The sequence below is a fragment of the Mercenaria mercenaria genome, chromosome 7, assembly GCF_021730395.1.
Source record: "Mercenaria mercenaria strain notata chromosome 7, MADL_Memer_1, whole genome shotgun sequence".
NCBI classification, from domain to species: domain Eukaryota; kingdom Metazoa; phylum Mollusca; class Bivalvia; order Venerida; family Veneridae; genus Mercenaria; species Mercenaria mercenaria.
Genome location: NC_069367.1, coordinates 52,979,121 through 53,002,745, shown reverse-complemented (window position 1 = coordinate 53,002,745; position 23,625 = coordinate 52,979,121). Strand labels below are relative to the sequence as shown.

At 33.7% G+C, this 23,625-nt stretch overlaps 2 protein-coding genes across 2 annotated transcripts; both read right to left on the bottom strand.

Moving 5' to 3' along the window:
• LOC123554151 (major facilitator superfamily domain-containing protein 1-like) lies at positions 1–13,792 on the bottom strand. The gene is made up of 11 exons (XM_053548403.1): positions 12,203–13,792; positions 11,314–11,422; positions 10,431–10,527; positions 5,379–5,489; positions 4,751–4,862; positions 3,661–3,717; positions 3,195–3,351; positions 2,144–2,241; positions 1,659–1,771; positions 1,160–1,207; positions 1–856 (listed from the first exon to the last, which is right to left on the bottom strand). The coding sequence occupies exons 1-11, from the start codon at positions 12,229–12,231 to the stop codon at positions 771–773; spliced, it is 1,017 nt and encodes a 338-aa protein (XP_053404378.1). The 5' UTR covers positions 12,232–13,792; the 3' UTR covers positions 1–770.
• Positions 13,793–14,604: 812 nt separating this feature from the next.
• On the bottom strand, positions 14,605–17,831 carry LOC123554152 (major facilitator superfamily domain-containing protein 1-like). The gene is made up of 2 exons (XM_053548402.1): positions 17,553–17,831; positions 14,605–14,916 (listed from the first exon to the last, which is right to left on the bottom strand). Exons 1-2 carry the CDS (start codon positions 17,707–17,709, stop codon positions 14,732–14,734), a joined length of 342 nt encoding a protein of 113 aa, XP_053404377.1. The 5' UTR covers positions 17,710–17,831; the 3' UTR covers positions 14,605–14,731.
• Positions 17,832–23,625: the final 5,794 nt, after the last annotated feature.

Genomic DNA, 23,625 nt, shown 5'->3' with positions numbered 1-23,625 from the left:
TATGGATTGGCTTATCGCATTTATGGAACGCCGTTTTTGCAATATATCTGGCACTACTTGATATATAGAGAAATGCTTGTGACCTGAATTCCTCATTCATTATTTCATATAATTCATTCAAACTTTCAGTAAGCAATGATCAATATTGATACCTAGTTGTGCATAAGGGATTGTTTGTGATTTGTTCTTTAATTTCTCCTGGATTATGGTCTTGTGTTGGTTTGCTCTGTATGTCAACGAAGTCCATGAGAAGGCATGAATCACATTTGTGATAGCTCTAGTACAGTTTTCAATAGTTAAGTAATGTGATCAGTTGAGCTAAAAGTTATGATATCCATGAAAGGGAAATATAGTTATTTTTGCTCAAAACAATAACTTTCAAATTTTAAGAAAAACATATTTTATAGATCTACTTGTAAAACATGTAGAATACAGCAATATGTCCTACATTAAAGCGTAATGGTGTGATAAAAGCAAGCACGATGTTCACCAGTAAGTTACTATTTAGGCTGAGTGGTCACAAATACATCCATAACAATTTCTGGTCTGTATAACTTCCGGCCGCAGGAAATCTTTCGACTTGTAAATATCTGACACACTCATTACCTTAATGTACAGCACTGACCATGCGCTACATAATATGTACGAACATACTCATCCGAGCACGTTCATATTTTACGGACATTCAGGTCAGTAAAGTGATGCATCTATTTCCAAAATCTTATTGTAACGTAGCAATTAGCAGGAACCAATTAACTAATTCCACATCTCTACTCAAACTTTGCCCGATTCCTTCTCTCTCGCTCCAGCTTTGCCCGATTCCTTCTCTCTGATGAACTGAGATTTACTTCACCTCCTACATTGAAAATAGATTAATTTGTTTATATAAGTAATTGTAGGCTTCTGTTTTCAACTATTGAATGTTCTTTATAGCATATGTACGCCTATATTTTGGACGTGTGTATTCATAACATTAAATTGATTATTATCTATTATATAATAATGATAGCATAATTATTACATTATTATTTACTATTACGAATTCGTTACTAAGCAAATAATAATGTTGTATCGTTGAAACACAAGTCCTACGGATAATGACAATGTTTTAACTGTTGTTTACATTGATCATTGTATGAGAATAAAATGGAAATGATACCTTTCGCCTGGTCAGTGATATACAGCAGACTTCCAAGTATAAGTGATCCTGTCATAAATATAGTAAAGCACTTTGTAGTAAGAGATATTTAAGATAAGAGATAAAATCATATTCTCGAGCAAAATGCATTTTGTAATAATACAAACACATTGTCTGTCTTAATGTGAAAACCATCTTGATAGGATTGCTTTTCAAACAAGTAAATGTGTACATTAGTAAAATCCGAGAAACCTTAAAAATGCAAAACAAAAATATTTATTTATTAACACTGCATGCATGATGCCGATATATTTGTCAATCAGTTGCATAAAATAATCTAATTGATTGTTGCCTGTTATGAAATTTAGCTTGTCCATATAACCTGTCTTGATGTACTGTCAATATAATGTAAACAGTCGTTGTTAAAATCTACAAAGAATGCCAAAATCCAGGCATTTAATTGCAGAATTAACATTTTCTATGAAAAAGTTTACATGTTATGCCATGTTTATATGCCTACCTGCCATACAAGCGGTGAAAAATACCTCTAAGACAAGATATCCGTTATTATCTGCTAAATAACCTGCAAAATATGTCGCCCCAGCTTGACCAACAGCTATCATTGCGTTCGTTCTAACAATAACAAAATGAGAGAGATAAGATAAAGCCGTTAAACGAATGAATAGCATTATCACGTTACATGTCAATCACAAGATTCCTAAATGGTACATCTAATAGATACAAGTAGAAAAACAAGTTATATTAGATTTATAGTTTCATTCTTTACTTAAAAATCAGTTAAAATGTATTTGAAAATGGACGGTATGATTGAATAAAGCTGTTTAATAAAACGCTAAACAAAATAAGAGCCAACTGATATTAAGAACTAATGGATCATCTTTCATGCAGGGAAAAATATGCATTACAGTTAAAACAACATACATCAAATAGAGTTTACAAGTATATTTATTTAAACAATTTTAGTATCTTAAAAAATGTACGTACATGCCGTAGGCAGTTCCGAGACGATTGAAGGCTATTATAAATGAAACCATTGGCCACAGTGCAGCCGTAAAGATAGAATATCCAAGTCCCATTGCAACCTGGAGAAATAACAAAGAGAATCTGAACAAAACAGTTTAAAAAGAAACATGTTTAAACGTAAAACAAATATTAAAATAAGCAAGCGTGATGGCTTCCTCTTATTATTACCTCAAGATTAAGTCTTCAACGCTGACAGTCAATTTGTTGAATATCAGCGACTTCAAACACAAAACAAATGATTCCACACAAGAAACGTTTTTAATGATCTACAGTATAAATATATGGGTTAACAACATTCTTATATTGACTTAATGAAATAATAAAGTGATATTATACAAGAGCACTGCCTCTGTGTGTGTTCTAACGCTTAACTATAGGCAATACGCACACAAACGTTCTGGTTCCTGAGTCCCCTTCTTTTGCGTAACTAGTATTAAAAGCTCGTATTAAGTTCAGGAAATGTAGACATGAACACAATTTAACAAAGACATTTACATGTTAAAGCCAAAAGAATATCATTATAGTTCTATTTAAATGCAAGTATGATAAACAAATGTAGATCTACACAGTTTTTAAACTATAGCTTTTACATTATTCAAGTAGTATGAATCGACAGTAAAGATTTACAGCCAATTCTAACAAGATCCGATTCCTTTTCCTATTAAACAAAGAAAGGCTGAAGATTGTGTGTTAATATACAACAATCCATTTTTCTGACGTCACAATTATTACGTCATAGCGTCAAACGGCACAATTGCGCGCCGAAAAGAAACGAACAGAAAACATGCAACTATTTGATGGATGTCGTAAAGGAGTACTTAAAAATCTGTTGTTAGAATCGAAATAATATATCTAAAACATTGATTTGTCATTCAGATACGTTTTATTATATCACTCGGGATGCGCCCTCGTGATATAATTCGCATCTTAACACCAAATAATGATTTTATTCCACGGAAAATCACAAAATGAAATATATCATTTTTTAAATAGATTTACAAAATTAACTTACAGTAGCAATATATGGCTCTATGAAAGTAAAAGCCAGGATGAAATGGCTTCCAGCAGATAGAATAATGCCAACAAACATCCAGAAAAGACTCCATCCTAGTTTATCTATCAATAAACCAAATACTGGCATTGTAATCGCACCCATAAAATACACCATACTACAAAAAAGAAAGTTTTCAAATTTCGATTAATTTCAGGAGCAATTGTAATGAATAAATGTTTGGCGGAAAGCAATGCAAGGTCATCGTTAGAATGTTACTAATGTTTAGACTGAGAATTATCAAATGCTTCAGAATAAGAACTGAAAGAGTGAAACTTGTACTGAAAGAAAACATTTCCGTTTGTGTTCAAATCGACCGGAATATATTATATAATTTCAGTGTAAACGACAACGGCGACAATGGTTGACTATTCATAATATATCAAATACATCTGTTTGAGTTTAAGTGTATCCTTTAAAATCATACCTGTTTACATTATCCGCTACCTGAGGTTCCCGACCATATTTCCTTTCATAAAATACTCTGAAAATTAGATTAATCATATCTGTACTGTAGTGTTTCAATTTCAAAAATCTGAATCATATCAAAATTGACTTGTAAACAACTTGTGTTGCAATCCCAATCGACATGATATGAAAACGATATGAAAACATTCATGTGCAGTATATTGTCCACACGTTATTTTAAAGGATTTCCTCCACCACTTAAATTTAGAAAGCTGCTGTTTAATCTGTATTATAATATTTTGTCAGTGTGAGGTTTAACCCACCAAAATCAAACCAAGCATTCGTTTTGTCAAAACTACCTTTTATTTAAAGAGCTATAACAGTGCCAGTGCAAATCAATGGAAAAATATTTAATGCGAAGAATGCAAAGTGAGTGCAGCAAACATTATAGTAATATGCATCCAGTGTAGTAAATCGTATGGTTTTTGAGATCAAAGAGTCCATTTTTCTGTATAAACATATGCATGTTCTGCCTCAGGCCTGGGTGCGTTCAGGGGCTTGCATTTTTCGTCGGTGTAGCCATATTTTGCTTATCCGATCGAATCAGGTAAAAAGTACAGAATGGACAATTTTGCCGAGAGGGCCTTTGAAAACAGCTCACGATAACTTACAGTTCGGACTTAATAGTTCACTGCATTCGACAGATAAACAAGTGTGATTACCAGTAAATCAACCGACTTCAATGACTATTTATGGAGGACAGCTAGTCTTTATACAACATGGTCAAATTCGCCGCATTGCAGAGTATTGGCCGCGGCCAATATACCGGAACGACCTAAACCATAAATTTTATTTCTGATATAGTTAAAATATACACCTGCAGCAAATACGGTGCAGCGGCCTATTGTCCGGAAAATGCGGTAATACCATAGGCTTGTGAAACGAAAATAAAAACATCCCGAACTGCTACTATAATAATCTGTCATTGGTTGTAACTGATGGGAATATCCAGCTCTCCAGTAACTAGTGTTGGTGAATATGAACGACTTTGTCCAAAATTTAGCGCCAGTGTGCATTAACTAGGCTAAGTGCATTGTGTAATAGCTTACTGTCCGAGCCCTACAAATGGAAACAGCGCTAAGTAGTAGCATGTTGTCGTCATTGATATCAGCCAAAATGTTGCAGGAAAGTCTTTAATATCAGAAACTCGTACTATAACATCTGAAACATATCAAATACAATATATATATACAATACAAAAGTTTATTCAGCATAAAATATAACACATATGCTTATAGCCTATAGGAAATAGGAAAACCAATAAAAGTGTTTATCAAATAGTAGGACCAATTTATTTTATGTTAAAAGTTTCTGACAACATACTTTAAAATATCTATTTAAAAGTGAATGTATATGTCATATTTTCAAAATACTACTAAGATGATAGAAATAAGTAGTGCGAATGAACTACATGGTATTAAAAACATATTGAAACTATAGCTTCGGAAACATAATACAATTTTGATATTGACTCTTGACAATGTAATAGTAGCCTGACCACAATACAAACGTTTCATTCATTTTCATTATTTTGCAGATTTTAAGTAATTAGTATTCTTAATATGAAAAGAAAAGTTTAAGGATTATTGTAAATTCTTTCCCCAGCTTTCAGCAATAATCCCTTTTATTAAGAGAGGATATAGGACACTTAAAACCTATCTTTAATAGAATCCATACCATCTTTTAAATATTCCTTCTCGAAGACGACATCGTTCATGGTTTCAGCTCTTCGATCTAAAACAGACGCAACAACAGCGGAAAGAAACGACAGGAACATAACAACCACACCTGAAATATGTACGTTTTCTTTTAAATAGCAAAGAGGCGTTAAACAGTTGTACAGTCATAAAAATGATTATAATGATCAAATCAAACGATACAACTGTAAAGTGACATAACACATGAAACAAACAGTACTGTATGCATTAAAATTAGTCCAGCTCGTAACGTAATTATTCATTAATATCAGTCTGATAATACATCCAACTCAGCCACGTCTGAAAACTGGCGTTATCATGTAAGCGCAATAATAAAAGAAACAAGTAAAAACCCTTTGATTTGCTCATCATGTGTCTAGATAAGTGCTTTTAGCTTATTCCGCATAAAATTTATAGGGAAAAACAGCTATTAGATATATACATGAACATACGTATGGCAATTAGCACAGTCGGACAAGATTTGTCCACAATAAAGTTATCTGGGACGTTCTTAAAAGAACAGGCAAATGGAAATCATCAGAAATGGAGCTAGATCTTTCCACAAAAGTAGTTTATGTAATAAAATGCTTTCAGTAAATTATAGTTTCTTATAAAATAAAACTACAACTACGAAATGCTCATGACATGACATAACATGTGTTGCACAAAACCATTCACAGGAGAAAATTTGCTTTCCTTTTCGCCATTGAATCCTCACTGTGTTGACAATCATGTCTGGAAGGTTGAAGTACCCACGACTACGCCGATTTGTAATAGCAGTTGCTTCTTACTAGGTGGAAGGACCACACCGGGTATTCTGCTACCAACTCGTGTGAGCGGTACCGTCCTCGTGTAATTTATGTACATGTAGGCTGTTTAGGATAAATGAAGTCAATGCCAACGTATGACACATATTTAAGATGTTGAACATTTTATAGACTGATTCGTCCGAGGCAATGCATTAATTCGTACTGGTGAAAATATAAGTCATAAATATTATTGATATGACTATAAAATTTGAAGAAATGTATCGAAATTCATATATTTTTGACGTTTTGAGACGTATTTTTCTTTGTTCAAAGTTCAGATAACTGAATTTGCCACTCTCCTTGGTAGAACTATACATACGGAACTACAAAACGCATGAATCCTATACCAGCTATTTACTTTTGTTGATAAAATTCCAATTATATGCACCCTGTCGCTGTTTTTGATGTTATCGCTGACGATGGATGAAAATAAACAAAGATCCCTACCCGTTTGCACAAAGATACCGTCCTCGTTATGTCAATGAACATTTATAAAACGTTCCCTTACGGTACACTAAACGAACGCAATTGAAGGTAACCGCTATGAGGAGCTTGGTAATTTATAAGTACTAGATGATGGAGTACATCATGTGAAACCCGACCTCTAGTATATCTATATGATTAAAATGTTAGCTTTAAGATGTAAAGAAGTGAGACTGGACCATGTTGACAGTATTTCACCAATATTAAGCCTTCCCTAACACCCAGCCTCTTCTCCTACACATTCTATCCTCTCGTGTTCTTGAAGTTCTTCTGATTTTTCTCATTCAGTCTCTTTCTAAAAACGACAAAACTTGTGGACGGACCGTGCACCTGCGCGTATTGTAAGAGCTTCCTTTTCTTCCCGAAAGGGAATTCAGATCCCCTCTCCTGATCTGCGTATGTATGCGTATAGGGAGAGGCTTCAGCTATATCAATTTGCCTTTTATCGTATCAGGTAATATTCGTCTCTGTTTACAGGCGCACCCTCCATTAAGGTAGTGCTCATTACGCGACTTATTTACTGAAATGAAGCAAGATTGCATTGGTAAATATGTATGGTGATCTTATCATGGATGCTGCAGTGTCTCGAAAATGGGGTCTGAATGGTACAAGCGCCTGAAATATACAAAGGACCTCGGACATTTTCCTATTCAGATTGCCTATCCAATCAAGTAAAAACTGACAAAGGGCTAGACTTCTGAAATAGCATAGTAAAGATAGTTAAGAACCAGTTTTTGATATATTCGACTAAATTTTACAAGTGTGTGAAGAAACAAGAAGACTTTGTAGACAATTATATTCATTTTTTACGTTTTAAACATTAGACGCACCTAGAATGCAATTTAAGAATAACATTTGCTTTAATTCGAATCAAAGAACCATTGGATCTAGCATCCTAAGCTCTAACAGAACTACACCAGACACCAACTCCAGAACTGACCCTGGTGCCTCCAGAACTAACACTGACGCCCAAAGAACTAACATTGACGTTCCCAGACCTTACACTGACACCCCAGAATTAATACCAATTCACTCACATGTCTGAAACTTATTCCAGAGCCGACCGAAATACTAGTAAATACCTCCAAAGAACTAACACTGACGCCCCAAAATATCTACATACTAGCTGGTGAAGTTCTGTTCCATTGATATATTGGACCAGTCGGTATCTTATTACTACATGCATTATTATATTGTTTTTTTTGTTTGTTTTTTTTTTAGTAACGGAAAGCACATTTAATGTTTTATAGGCATTAAAAGAAACAGGCTAAATGTGCATAACTTTGTGGCATAGCCGCTATTATTTAAGCACAGCAGGACTGTGCCTACAGATAATTTAGGAAACTGAAAAACTAAACACACCAAAAATGCAATGTTAAAGGACCTTGACAAAAGCAAACGATGCATTTAGAATGTTTCCAAATGTGTCATAAAATGCTAAAACCGAGGCACCCCTGAACCCACAGTGGCCTTGTCAGTCTCCTACACCCCTCCGCTACAACTGAAAAGGCCAGCTACGCCAATGTTTGTCCAGCTACACCACTTCATGTATTCAATATAATTTCATAAACCTCCCTATAATACCCGGTCATTATTGTACATGTTGTTATACAGTATAGCAACAGATGTATAGAAAACAAACAATTGGCTATGACAAAATTCATCAATTAGCATAGGCACTCGGGTGGAAATAACTTAAAGTACAGTTGTGTAACCAAAAGTTTTGTTCCACTTTTATTTATTTTTTTGCTTTTCAGTTATTTTTAAAAATGTTAATAAAAAGATTATCTGCATGGTAAAATTTTATTTATTGTTTTGAAACATTTTATAATGCATAAACTTATTTCACTAAAAACACACATTTTAAATAAAAAAAATGACCCTTAGTCACAAACTGTTCAAATGTCAAGAAAACGAATATGAAAAAAAATTATTTTTTTGGGACTGTTTGATAGGAATATAACTTATTCATGAGTATTTGAAGACATTATATAAAATTATCAGCTATTGAAGTCAAGAAATTGCAGTGAAATTTGGGCAAAATCCCTAGCATAATGTCCGATGTCCTTGTACCTACAGAAGTCAGTTTTAGGTGTTATTTCGAGTAGAAACGTTAACAAAAGGGAAAGAAGACCTGCCAATCCAAATTTGCAGCTCCAGTAAGGGTGCGTCACAATGTCTATAGGCATTACTTCTATCTGTAGACACTGCGGCAATGAAATATTAGTGGAACAGCCGAATTCATATCTTTTTGATGGGTTAATATTTTAAACACTACAAGACAACACGTACTGACAGACTTTGCTCTTCTGAAGTCGCAATTGCTAAGTCCATACAAGAATGGGTCTATGTGGATGGATCTTGGTAGCAAATTAGAAGAAATTATGTGAGAAGAAGTTTTCTTCAGATAGGCTGCTTCCAGTAGCTGAAGACCCGAGTTTTATCTTTATCTTGGTTGGTCATTGCATGTTATCGATCAATTTTAGAAAAGGGGTCTGCGTCAATGTAATGCTCATTTCAATAACAAGGACGATATCCGCTCGATTGTCAGAAACAACGAGGATGGTATCATGGTACATCGTCACAGGTATCCATTTTTCTACATAATGTCTTCGAAAAGAAAACGCTCTAATTTTACTGTGCTTCCAGATTTTGTGAAACAAAAGCAATGGCTAACATACAGAATGCCTGCTTTGCATTTTCTTAACAAATATTTCCTAATATAATCCTAAATAATACCATTATCTATGAAAATAGATAGCATTGCCTTAAAATATCTTCATTTTCGCGTCAAAAACGTATTATTTTAAAATTATTCATATCATATGAGATAGAAATTCGACATGGATATAGTTAAGGTATGATATGTATAGGTTAATATATGGGAGAGCGGTACCTTTGAGTGATAATGGCCCTGGCAAGGTGATAATAGCCCGAGGGCTATTATCTTTCCAGGGCCATTATCACTCAAAGGCACCGCTCTCCCATGTATTAACCTGTTCATTACATGTTTAGCTATAATCCTATAATATGGTAAGAAAAGTTTAGTGTGTCATTTTTATGATTACTGGCATCTACTGGCGTAATAATTTTCAGCTTTTCAGTTTCTGTATTATATGTATAAGAGATTACATACTGTATAAAATCAAATGCCTTGATAGTTGTATCATGTTGCTTATAGCATAATTTGGGGTTGAAAATAAGTTATATCATGAATATACGACGTTACGCTCAAGATAATAAAACTAAAAACTGAAATATTCGCTTTTTCACCTCCATTATACGTCATGTTACGTCATTTCTGTTTACGGACGTTAATTTCCCGCGCTAACGTTATGGCCATTATCGATAATGGCCCCGGTGTTAATTATGATAATGCATGACGCAATGCGATAACAGATGAATTTTCAGCACAAATTTGTTACTATTTATAAAACTTTTCAAATCTTCAGTAAAATGCGGAATAAATAATAACTGTTTCAGGTGTGAATATCCAGTATACCTACATGTATATAAATCACAAAAGGACGGTTTCGCACACACGAGTAGGTAGCCGAATACACGGTGTGAGGTCTATTAGCGGAGGTAGCTAGAGTCACGGATTCAGAAATAATTGAAATATGTCAACTAAATGGCTCCATTGCTAGTTTCTTTACAACTATTCGCTCAAGTTTAAACAAACTCTCAGGTTGATGTTAAAAGAAACTTTGAAACACAACATTCGATCAGTCATAACTTACCTGTAAATAATGTAATACCTAAACATACATGCCCATGTGAAAACTTTCCGAAATAGTCATAAATGGTATCCATCACGTTTATAACAACCACACTGCTCTGCAAAAAATATTTTCGACACATTATAACATATGCTACATATTGGACATATCTGCGCCGTGGCAAAAGGCCTCTAAAATTCCTAAAGCATGACAAAATATGCCTTTTTACTGACATTATTTGGCGTTTCAGTGCAATTCTGAAGCGCTGTTTGTGCCATATTACGGCCATAAAATGTTTCCCCGTACATATATAGGCAGGGCTGTTATATTTTTATCCTTTCAAATTGTTCAGTATATTTATGATGTGTTAATAGTATTGTTCAGATTTTCAGCTTGAACATGTTGGCTTTGGTGGTTCAAATACTCTCGCTTTCACAGCTGTTTGATATTGTTTCATCACACTTTAAATATGGTGCCTGCTTTTTATTTTCGTGTTGGACAGGGGTTTGTGCTACGCAGACTCCATATCTTCAGATTATGTATAACTTCTAGTATTTAGCTCTGCTCGTATAGGGCTAGTATATTTTTTTTCACCGGAGACCATACGCCTCTTTTTTTGGAATTGCACTCTATCATTTAAAGTTCAGTGTATACCGCCGTTTGAACACGTTCATTTATTATCTGAATTTAGTTTTGTAATTTGTATCCTGTGCAAATACTGAGCCTTTCTCAACCAGTGCATGGAACGTGCGGATGGTAACATGCAATTCCTATTAGATTCCATGAACCTTCCAAAATATATTGAGCCTGCAACATTTTCATTTTGTCATGTTTTGCAAACTTTTGGAGTTTCCATTTTTTCTATTATATTTTGAAAATGTCAGACAGACAAGCATGTACTTACAGCTCTAGCTATGCTGATTTTCAGACCAAATACCATATTTATATTTGATGTCTTAAACCATTTGACAGCCATATTTTGGTTTGCAATCGACATTGGTCCATTTAGTAACCTGAAATAAAGAACAACACTACTTTCATAGCTAACGATTTTGATAAGTTTGTAAAAAAATTGCGTAATGTTTATTCGTAAGAGACAAAGGCTTGCGACAGGTGCGTGAGGCGCGTTACACATGTCTTTATCTATCACGAACATACTCAGTCAAACAGAGTCTGCTATAAGTTGCCTTGCTTTCATTGGAACTTCGTACATATTTTAACTACATAACACAAAAAAAGTCTTTACAACTGGCACGTGGCTGTCGCAAATATCCGTCCAATACTTGTTTCAGTGTTACTATTATTTTTTTTGTACTATTTTCATTCAGTGTGCACTTATAAAAAAGGTTCCGTTTTTTTGCAGAGGAGTGAAATTGCGTTGCTACTGATTACCTCTAATGAACATACTCGATAATTTGCTTGGTTGCGTTATATGCTTCGAGTGGATCTCTCTTTAAAGTTAAAAGCAAGTCATTAACTGTGTCTTTTTACATCCTAACTCTTATAATAGACATGCAATTGATATCTAATGGTTTCAATGAAGCGACAAAGACATCTGAACTATGGTCAGTTTTACATATACATATGTTTGCAATTGCATTTACGTATTGCCCTAGCATTACCTGTTTGAGTATAGAATAGCATTCTAAGAGAAGCCTTGCTTAAACAAACTTTGCCAATTCAGAGAAAAGCATTTTTGTCAAAATTATTGATCATTTGAATATATGTTTTCCTTTTTTAACATTAACCATTTTTAGAGGAATACTCCAGTTCTAGTTACCTAAGGTGCTTACCCATAAATGGCCCTCGCAACAAACATCATCCAGTAACTGTTCGAAATAGCTCCTACAGAAAACTTTGCCTGAAGTAAAATATATCTAAATAATCTTCAAGTTTGCTCGTCCTATCGATTGCAATATGTAAGCTATTGAAAGTTACGTAGAACGGTTGATCACTGCTTAGAAAATCAAATAAAGAAAGTATATTCATTTTTGAAATTTAAACTGAAACTAACCAAATTATCGTGTACCGCGAAAGCAAATGTTTAAGATTGGTGATTTAGATTATTCACTGAAAATCGCCTTTCAATACTATGATCACTTTTATGGATTTTTCTCTCATTTGGTTACAACTGAAACATTATCCGTATGTTTTGTTGAGCAGGTTTATAAAGAAAAACATTTACAAATTGATATATAATAAGAAATTGAACATGATTATCACAGGGACCAGGGATGAAAAATCTGGCAATAGCAGGTTTGAAATCTGATTCTTTAAAAAGTTTGACGGTGATATTTTGATTTTTTAACTTAATTTGGTTGCATATAACCTATACATATCTTTATTACATACCCGTTTTTATTCCCCGTTAAAATACAATGGAACCAGAAACGGTAATATTTTCCTCACACCGACGCCTGAATTTCATATCGGGTGCGTGATGTAATCTTATATGTGTAGATGCATTCAATCTTTTATTTAGTTCAGTATGGTCAGTTTTATTCATTCAGTTGAACATATTCATAATATCTACATCATATTTATACGGGTAGATACGTATGTAATAAAAATGTTATTATCTATGCATCGGTAAATATGCACTCTTTCTTTAGCGGAAGAACATAGGGCGTCTAAAGGCACGCAATATTTCCGCTGCAGAACTCGTGTATATTTCCCGATACTAAGCTTATAACCTTTAACTATTCGACATTTTCATAAAAGTTTATTTGAGATGATATTCCTGTTAGATCTTACATTTGTACTAACGAAGAATTTCGGTAAGATATATTGGTCCACCACAGCCAATGGAGAGTTTATGTGCTTTGCTACACCCGAAAAGAGCAAATTTGGTTGATTTGTACATATTACACAGTAAGGTGTCTATAAATATTCCTTGCATCGCAGATTTTTGGAAACTAAGGGGTTACAGTTGAAAAATTTGCTGGATGAAAATGAATATGAATTAATGTTTCTATAAGTATGTTTTTCCATATTTATATATTGCTTTTAGGATTTTATTGCCAAAAATTGATCTAATACCTTAATGTAGAAAAGTAACATCTGCTTCATGAGTCACTGGATCTAAAGAAAAAGCCAAAATGTAACGTAGATTAATGAACTTTGGTCTGAATGTACACTGAAAAATATATTTTTGCGAAAACGCGTAATGATTTTACACAGATCGTCACCCAGCAGTATTCGCTTTTATTGCGCCATATTTGAGTCATAGATAATTCAGGCGTGAGGTATCTAAAATTTATATATATGCGTTCTTCAACTTACATTCAGACCAAGCATTAATGTGAGTTAACGCTTTGCGTCTCTTTTTTGTTGCAGGTCTAGATCTTGAGCTGCCTAAAATACAGTTTTTGACTGAATGTAGCAGATATATGTATATACATTTGTGTGTGTGTGTGTTTAAAATCTACCTTTTAATAGACTGTTAAAACTGAAATAAATCCAAACGAAAAAACAAAATCGCTCTCTGAAAATTTGGCGTTTGATTTACATATGTTCTACATTAATCATTTGCCAAGAGCAAGTATAAAATCAATTCCTGAAAGGAGTAAAATGCCTTAGATGTGTCTGAAAATATTAACAAATTAACAACTGATACAAGTCATAGCTAGTAGATTAAAATGTTCGAAACGTGCTTAAACGATACACACAATCAATTTCTACGTGAAACGATCGAACAATTATCAATATTCAAAGTCTTTATTTGGACGAATCACCAAGTATTCAGGTGTATAATAGTGTTGTATGTTTCGCATTTCAACAGACTAAATAAAATCTATTCTGATTTATCCGGTTGTATTCTGTTAGTACAAAAGATCCTACTATAATATGGACAAAGGTCTGGGGTCGTATTCATAAAGCATCTTAAGTATAATTATAAGAAATTGATTATTTACTTAAGTATTACTTTGGTAAGAAATTTATTTTACTTGTGTATATTTGTTATTCATAAAACAACTTAATAAGTAATTATTGGCTTTGCTTTTATTGTGGACGAAAACATTAAAAAACAACATTAATTTCAGACACACACAACATGCACAATTATTTTTAAAGTGCTTTTATCTGAAAAACAACACTTTAATCGTACTCACGACGCCAGTTTTTTCTGACTTAAGTCATTTCTTACGTATCTTAAGTTTAAGTTGTTTTATGAATAGAACTTAAGTTTTTTACTTAGACTTAAGCTGAAATCACCACAAACTTAAGTAAAATCTTCAACTTAAGTTAAAACTTATACTTAAGATGCTTAATGAATACGGCCCCTGGTTTGATTTATTGGGATTAACATTACACCGTCACATTTATAGACTCATGCCAAGTCTGTTTCCATATATTTTGTCGATCAAAAAGACACCAAATATACACGATACTATACTGGCCCATTGTATGTTTGAATAAAATGTCATGAATTTTGTCTCTGATATATTCAGATCCTTCAGAAAATGATTTTGAAGCGCAGCTGGAGTATCCACGCAGAAATAATCCCCTGAAATGAATTAAATTTGAATAAACGATTATTATAATTTAAGACTGATTTCAACTATTATTCTCCGGAGTATTTGTGATGTCTTTTTTGTGAGTGCAATGTATGTGGTAAATACAATTTTTTCCTTTCGATTTGCAAAGTTTCAAAGTTTTATTTTAAATGTCTGACCTCGCTAATAATTATGACACCAGATTTAAACACACAAACGAGAAAAATAAGTTTCACTAGAGGAAAGAAGCAGGAATGAAATAAAAAAGCCGAAAAAAAAGCAATTTTTTGTCGGACATCACGTGGAAAATTCCTTTCGTTTACAGTCTGATGAATGCGCGAGAAAGAAATAGTATTAATAGTATTGACGAGCGTGTTTTTCCATTAACTCTAAAACATGTATTTTTCAAACACATATTGGTGGCTTACCAGTTTTCTTTTAAATGTAAGCATATCTAAATATTTTGTTTAGTGTGTTGCAATAATAACCCTTTTGCGCAAATGTTACGCGCAAATAACCAATCTGCGGGTTTTGTAAATCGCTCAGCGCAAATAACCAATTCCTATTAAACCGTGAGTTTCACGTCCCTAGGCGGAATAAAATGTGGTCTGTTTTGTTTCATTCATGGTACATCTTAGTCCTTCCTCGACTCATCATTTAACTTAAAGTATCATACAGTGCCCAAATTCCTGATAAGACATTTATCAGTAAAATGGTATTGATAACATCTGAGCTAAGTTTGAAACTCAGTCATTTCGGATCAACAACTGCGTAAGTCTGTATTTAAGAACAACCTTGTGTATACAATACATTTCATTCCATATACCGAAATTTATGCATATGGATCATAATTAGTCAATAAGTAGGTCACTAAATAGAGCAAAAAAAATCCCGCTCACACTACAAAGGCAATGTTTTCTTTTTCGCCAACATTAATGAAACACCATAAAACTGTCTTTTTGCCTAGGGTCTACAAAAACGACACCAGTATCGTTATATCATCTCCTGTGCTAGCTATCAGTACTACGTACACTGCTTTGTTTGGCGCGGAGTTTCCTATTGCTGCATCTTGCAGCAACTTTTGTACTTGTATGTAATGCAGACATTTGATATCTCACATGTGTAGCATATTGTATTTTTTAGGTTTTTCCCACCTAATGTAAAATAGATTATTCCTGATATTTTTGGAAGGTTCTTATAATTCTTAGACTTTTGCGTGGTGAGCATAAAACGATTTTAAACTTCACATGTATTTTAAGGCGACTGCTTTTCAGGTAGTTGTGCACGTAAGCTCATATTAAATTGCAAAGTAGATTTTAGTAAACAATACTGTTCTTCAAAGAAGGAAACTCAGTCAATACAAAAGACAGGGTCTAAACTCTTGTGTAGTATTTTTCTTGTCAGACTGATTTGAAAATATTGGTCCTTCGGTTAATTTTCACAATAGGCGTCTGTAGGAAAATACCACTTTGGATGCCATTTAAGCGTATAAAAATTTCCACAGTGTACATTTCAATGAATCATTTTGTAGACGCAGATGTACATATTTTCAACCAAAGAAACCAAAAAGAATGCATAGGTCTTTATCCTCTAGTTTTCAAAATTCGCGATAAATCAATTGGAGTTCTTATATTTCTGCTAAGTTTATGTCATTTTTTTATATCTTGCATTAGAACCTATTGTCAGACCTAACCGTAAGAAAGACTGTAGCGATGACTTTTTAACACTTTATACACGGGACATAAACGTTTTCTAATAACATTTATGCTTCTCTTATAACAAATACCAGTCATTATTCTATGTTTTCCGGATAAACGACATTACCCCATCACTTCCTGTTAATCAAGTATGCAGAACTACTTTAAACAACCTGGTCGACATGTTTGCTTTCAAACGTTTAAATCGTATAAATATTTGTTCTTAATTTCGTTGAAAAGAAAGCATGAAATTTGTGATGGGAAACATCCCAAACAAATGGAATTAATGGAATGATTTACTATTTCTTGACATTTTAAATTTGATTTGGTTAAATATTTTATGTGCTTCAAGCAGAAGCCAATGTATTCTGAATGGCGCACTGAGTCGGTGCTTTTGTGTGTACGTGTTTGCCACGAAAAGGGCGCTATATAAATCTGGTGTAACATTATAACGATCTTATAAGACTTAATAATGATCTTATATGACTATCCGTGTAAGCAAAAGCCGAGGGACAGCTGAATTGGAAACCCGAGCGCTAGCAAAGTGTTTTATCCATGCTGGCCCGAGGGTTGGGAAAACACATGCCTTACTCAAGCAGACATATCAGATCAATTTTATTGCCTACCGTGAATGCATTTGTTAAATATTTCAAAGATATTGTAAATTAAAAACATCATACATTACGACGCCATTATACAATGTATGACGTCAAATTATGGCGTCAATAAGCACATGTATGTTACATTTCCCCTTGGGAAAAATAATGTGATCTCCTATCAAGATAACCATATCTCTCTCTGCTAGGTAGGTAAGAAAAATATTATAATATACTCTGCAGTAAAACGTACACTACAGTTAGAATAATCGTTAGATTAACTTCAGATCGTTTTTCTGTCTAAATATTTCGTACTAAAGTTCATGATATGATTTATCATAAATATATACGTACCTACCCCAGTAATACATATAAATACAAGAAATATGTATCGATGAAGTGCTGTCCTAGGATCACAAGGCGAGCATTGTTTCGTTGATACATTTTCACTGGTAGAACTACTGCTTTCAGTTTCATTCAGCAAGGCTTGTGTGTCTGCCTCATCGTCCATGATTTCGCGCGTATGTTTGTCCTACATTGGTATTTTCTTTGTTTCTAAAATCCAACATACTTGCAATAAGTTTTAAATGTTTTAGAGAAATTAACATTTCATCCTCCAAATGTACAATAAGTTGTGTAGCTAGAGTAGTTTAAGCAACAACAAATAGAAATCACATATATTTGAGTTTGAGTTTTTTATGATAAACTGAATGATATATTGTACATGTGTGATTTAATTGTTTATCGACTTGTAGTTCAATTTCAAGGACATAACACTCATATCAATACACACTTTTCAATCTACCCGTATTAAGCCAATTAAATCATTTATATATTGTAAACCTTGAAATGTCTGTCATACATGTTTAAAATTATAGTAACGACTGACTTGTAACTATACAGAAAATCAAATACAAATGATATTCCATAACCATTGCTGGCAGCCCTTTATCTTTTTAGCTACATTATGATGTTTTCTTACGTTTAGGTTTGATGTGTAATAATAAAGTTAATAATGCGCGAGGGAAGACATGCAGTTAACAGCTAAACCTCTGCTTAGTTTACCGCAAAATTTTAGCGAATAAGATATGGAACGAAAATGGCAAAGATGTTCCCGTTTGTGAAGAAAGCACCAAAGTTTGTAATAAATTACTTTAAGGGATCCCAAATCTTACAAGAGTAGCAGACACATTCTATCTGCTCTTGAACCTTCTTTTAAATCAATTTAAAAACGGGAGGGAAAATGTCTTGAAAAAATAGTTTTTCCTTTAAAAATGGAATTTATCTATATAGTAATGTTTCATATTATCTAAACATTGGTAACATATTTCTGACATAGAGCGACAACTATTTGGTATTGAGAAATAAACAAAGTTTACCCCCAAAATACCCCTATTTCTCAAGATACATGCGAAAAAGGAACGTAATCAGATATTTACTGTATGTTTAATTTTAAAAATCGGTTCTATGAAGTGTAACCATAATGGGACTCACGTGTTATTACTGGTCCACCCAGAGTCAACTGGATTAAGCAATGCAAGGGTCAAAATTAAGGTATACAGGCAATAAATAGGAAACTGGCGCGGATAAAATGGTACTCCTTTAAGATCTGTAGAGCTATTTTCCTTTCTTTCTTTGCATTTTCCTGAAATCACAAACAGGTCTATCATTGACTTCCAGGAAGCATTTTCATAATGCAATGATAGTATGAAAGAATTTATCATTGAAACTCAGGTCATACACCACTACTACAATTCGGTGAATCATTTTAGCTGATTTTGCAGTTTGTGTGTTTGGCTGAAAAACATTACTTCCATTTTTCTTTTGAATTTGTTTCAGCTCTGACAATATCATTCAAGAAAATGTAAGTTACAGACATTTAAAATAGGTCTTGCTGTGTGCTGCAATCATTTGAAATTTGTCAATTTTATTAAGAAAAAGGAAGGCCAGCTATTTTTTTATTTCCATGCCTTTATGTCTCTCTCCAAATATGACCTCGATTAGTGAGTATAGACATAACAACCAACTGGTTTCGATAATGTATTAATTATTTCAAATATCGTATATCTTTAATTGGACTTTTAAAGGTTTATACAACCATGTCATATGATCTTGATTACACATGGGTATATTGGCATCCCTTGGTAAAAGTTGTCTGTAGAAAACATTTCGCATAGACCCACAAGAACCAAAATGCCTAAGTAACAAACTTTAGTAGAAACATTCGAACAATGAAAGTAAAGCTAGTGTACTAATGCCATGGAAAATATGCAGGTTAACCATGAAACGTTTAGAAAGTTTAGTATAAGATGATCAATTAAAATAAACTTGCAATAATTGTCTCAGAAGAACTATCCAGCTTTTAACAGTGTTTAATTTTGTGTGCTTCCTTTGGACATAACTTTAGCCATGACCTAATACCTGGATAAAGCCATGAATCGTTCACAAAGCCAGTTTGATGCCTTACTCATAAAAAAAACACCTCGTGTTGGGTATCGAACATACAAAGACACGAGTGGATACAGGCTACCGACCGTATGTCAAAGGTATACTACATGGATATCTGAATTTACATTTGAAATTATGAAGGTTTTACTCAGTTATATTTTGCGTTTGCCTGCCAAAAATAGATGTTGTTTACATTAACTAGAAAAGAAGATATTTTTCGCTTGAGAAAACTTGAAATATTTGCACTGTGTGGGTAGATGCAAAAATTTAGTATATCCTTTATGTGTGAGGTTTGCCTAGGCAACGAAAGGATATTAAGATATTAAATAAATGAATATATAATGATAATAACAGCTTCGCACATGGTTCAATTATGCGATTTGTTTACATGTGTAGCAGTTGGGATTAGGTAAGAGTTTAAATGCAGTTTAAATGCAGTTACCCTAACAGACAGGTCCATTTGGCTATACACAATATGCCGGTGCGGGTCTTGGCAGTTGCACAATAAAATAAATCATAGAATGACATAGTGTTTCAGTCACGCAAATATTTTGAGACATAACTATATATCTACTGTTACCGTTGATTTAAAGATGTGTCCTGGATTGTATTGTATATTCGTAGAGCAGTTTACAGAAATCTGATTTTTTAACATTCTAAGACTGACATAATTCATTTTGTTATTTATCGTTGTATCGAAGTAATTAAATAGACATTAAACATTTTAAAATTATTAATGAATACTAGTACGAACCAAGAATCGTAACAGAGCGATCAAGCTATTGAAGCACACACTTTCCTGGGTAAAGTAACATAGGACTCTATACGAAAAATGGTTATACTCCTCAAACATGTCAAAATATTCGGGGTCGCTCCAGGTGCAATTTTAGACACTGTCACGACCCTGCCAGTAAGCATGAGCGGTGTGATAAACTATGAATTTGAATGATTAACTTTGTAATATGTAGTACAAATGTGACAAACAAAATATTTCAACGCTAGAACACGCATCTCTTGCCAAACAATTTTATCATTTTCAAGGGGATGCCAGCAGCAAGCATTGGGGTCTCTTTGGGGCAAGGACTGCGCATGCCTGAGAATGACGTCACAATAAGTACGCGGCGGCCATCTTGGATGTATGTTATGTGTTTCCAAAAAATACAAACAAATTCCTATAAATCAAATGCTACATCTATGTATAATTTGTATATAAGGAATTATACATAACTCGACGTATTCTTAGCGCAACAATGCGTTACTGCTTATCAAAATTTTTTATTTAAGGCATAGAAACGTACTTTATCAAATGAAGTAGTTAGTCTCTTAAACTCTGCTGAAATAAGCCATAATTTTAATTAGTAATTAAACGCCCATAAATGACCGGACCATCGCCTAAAAAAGCGTTATTCAGGCAGCTCTATTTTGAGATGCGTTAAAATGTTATTAAAATCAAATAAATGTATACACACAGGCAATTAATAATTTATCCCTGCATACGCGCGCAAGCCCATCGGCATTTTATTACATGTCATTAAATTGGACGAAAAATCAATATACCTACCGCAAATATACGGTATTGAGAACCATTACTGTCAATTTAATTCTTATATTTTTTTTGTTTTCTCTGTCAATCTCAACAGACTATTTTTGGTCTAGCAGATGGGTCGCGCAAGCATACCAATGACTGTAATATAACGGTATTTAGGCATCCTTCACTTACATGTTAAGTATGTATGTTTTTATTTTCCATATACATTTTTCAGATGATGACCAAGTACGGCATTCCGTATATTGTACAATTGACTAAAGGATCGTGTTTGTTCAATTGTTTTATTTTTAATCACAACAGGCAAAGGAACGTTCGTCATTGAAAATATGAAGCTATCTATAATTCTACCAAATGACAGACTTTGTTCTTTACCAAAGAGAAAGAAATAAGGGAGCTAACTTTACCCCCAAAACTGTACAAAATCAATTATACATATGCTGATGTAAACGAATTTATATTAAAGTCATATACTGTCGATGCTGTTTTTCAATCATTGCTTCATGTTTGGCCCATAGTAAATGTCAACGATCCACAGAATTTTGAAACGCTTATTATATCTGTCGACAATTTTAATTAAAACTGGCACGGTTTAACCAGTTTTAAATGTGAAAGCAATAATGAAGTCATAAAAAATAAATTCTAAAACATGTAGCTGTATAGAACAAATGATTTTAGTACTTATGCACGAAATTCGGCCCCTTAGAAAGGGATCATAGTTTGGCTTTTTACTAGACTTTCGCTGCTCTTTTGACCGTTTTAATTATTTTTTTGCATATTCAAGAAATACCCTTTTTAGACAAAAGCATTCTAAGTTTATTACAAATAGCAACCATATAGAAATGACTTACCTGTTTTACTAGGTAGTCTAATGTGTAAAGTTAAAGTTAAAACCTGTTACACATAATTCCTGCCAGTATTTTCAACAACAGGTTGCTCTTGTTTTGTATGTATACATGTACCATACACAACACCGACTGAATATGTTAGAGCGCATATACCAGTAACATAAGCAATACATATGTCTTTTTAGTGTTTAAATATTTACACTAAATAAGTCATCACAATTTTATTGCATTCAATTTTAGTAATATTTCTTCATCAAATGGCAGGAAAATAACTATACTGTAATCCAGTTATATCAATACGTTTACACCAGGAAGTTATAAATCTCTGAAGCGTTTTTACGTGTCACACGAAACTTTTTATTACATTTAGGCTGTACCAGTAATTTTGTTGCGGATAATATATTCTGGCCCTACAAATCTTATTTTTGGAGAAATTTGTGTCTTTTCAGCTACTTTTACAATATAATGTTAACTTGTTTACCAATATATGTATAATCAATATATATAGGTGTAACATAAGGAAATTTATTGCATGTATTAAATAAATAGACCTCACACACTCATAGTTAATACAATGATGAACTCTGTATACTTCTGATATTTGTTCTTATATAGAAATATTTCTATTTTTATTCACACCTGTTCATGAAATAACCAAACAAGCTTCTAACTTTAATGTTTGTTGTCTGGAAAAGTGCTTTAATACCAAGTACTTATTTTCCAAGTTTAAGAAACTTTGGCTATAGCATTGACAGTGAGTCAGGTTTTGCCTTACCACAACTTATGCGTCATTCAGCTCTTCCAGAGTTTTTGGGTGACATTGTTAATCCCCCGTCGTGGCGGAGGGATTATAGGAATGGTCTGCGTCCGTCCTTCCGTCTGTCCTTCCGTCCGTAACAAAATCGTGTCCGGTCCATATCTTTTGAACCCATTGACATATTTCCATTATATTAACAACAAATGTTAAACTCACCGAGGCGATGTGCAGAACCCATATTCCAACTGTGCTGGGTCAAGGTGAAGGTCACACTTGGGGATCAAAGGTCATGGGGTGATATTTCGTGTCCGGTCCATATCTTTTGAACCCCTTGACATATTTCCATTATATTAACAACAAATGTTAAACTTACCAAGGCGATGTGCAGAACCCATGCTCCAACTGCGCTAGGTCAAGGTCAAGGTCACACTTGGGGATCAAATGTCATGGGGTGATATTTCGTGTTCGGTCCATATCTTTTGAACCCCTTTACATAATTCCATTATATTAACACCAAATGTTTAACTCGCCAAGGCGATGTGCAGAACCCATGTTCCAACTGCGCTAGGTCATGGTCAAGGTCATACTTGGGGATCAAAGGTCATTGGATGATATTTTGTGTCAGATCTCTAACTTTTCAACACCTTGAAGGATTTTGAAGATACTTGACACAAATGTTCATCACATCAAGATGACTTGCAGTGCGCATGTTTCGGATGACCCGCTTCAAGGTCAAGGTCAGAGGTGAAAGGTGATATGTGTATATTGCTCACCATTGCCATGGTCTTGGTTTTTATTAATCTTTGTTTTCCTTTCGCAGATCTCTTT

Excerpts from the sequence above, each read along its gene's own strand:
- LOC123554151 (XM_053548403.1), bottom strand. The coding sequence starts at position 12,231 with ATGATGTTTGTTGCGAGGGCCATTTATGG. Across the intron at positions 4,863-5,378 it reads GAAGGAATATTTAAAAGATG|ATGTTATAGTACGAGTTTCT; the intron begins GTATGGATTCTA and ends GATATGTTTCAG. Across the intron at positions 3,718-4,750 it reads CCATTTGTAGGGCTCGGACA|AGTATTTTATGAAAGGAAAT; the intron begins GTAAGCTATTAC and ends TCTAATTTTCAG.
- LOC123554152 (XM_053548402.1), bottom strand. The coding sequence starts at position 17,709 with ATGGACGATGAGGCAGACACACAAGCCTTGCTGAATGAAACTGAAAGC. Across the intron at positions 14,917-17,552 it reads TATATGTATTACTGGGGTAG|GGGATTATTTCTGCGTGGAT; the intron begins GTACGTATATAT and ends AATTCATTTCAG.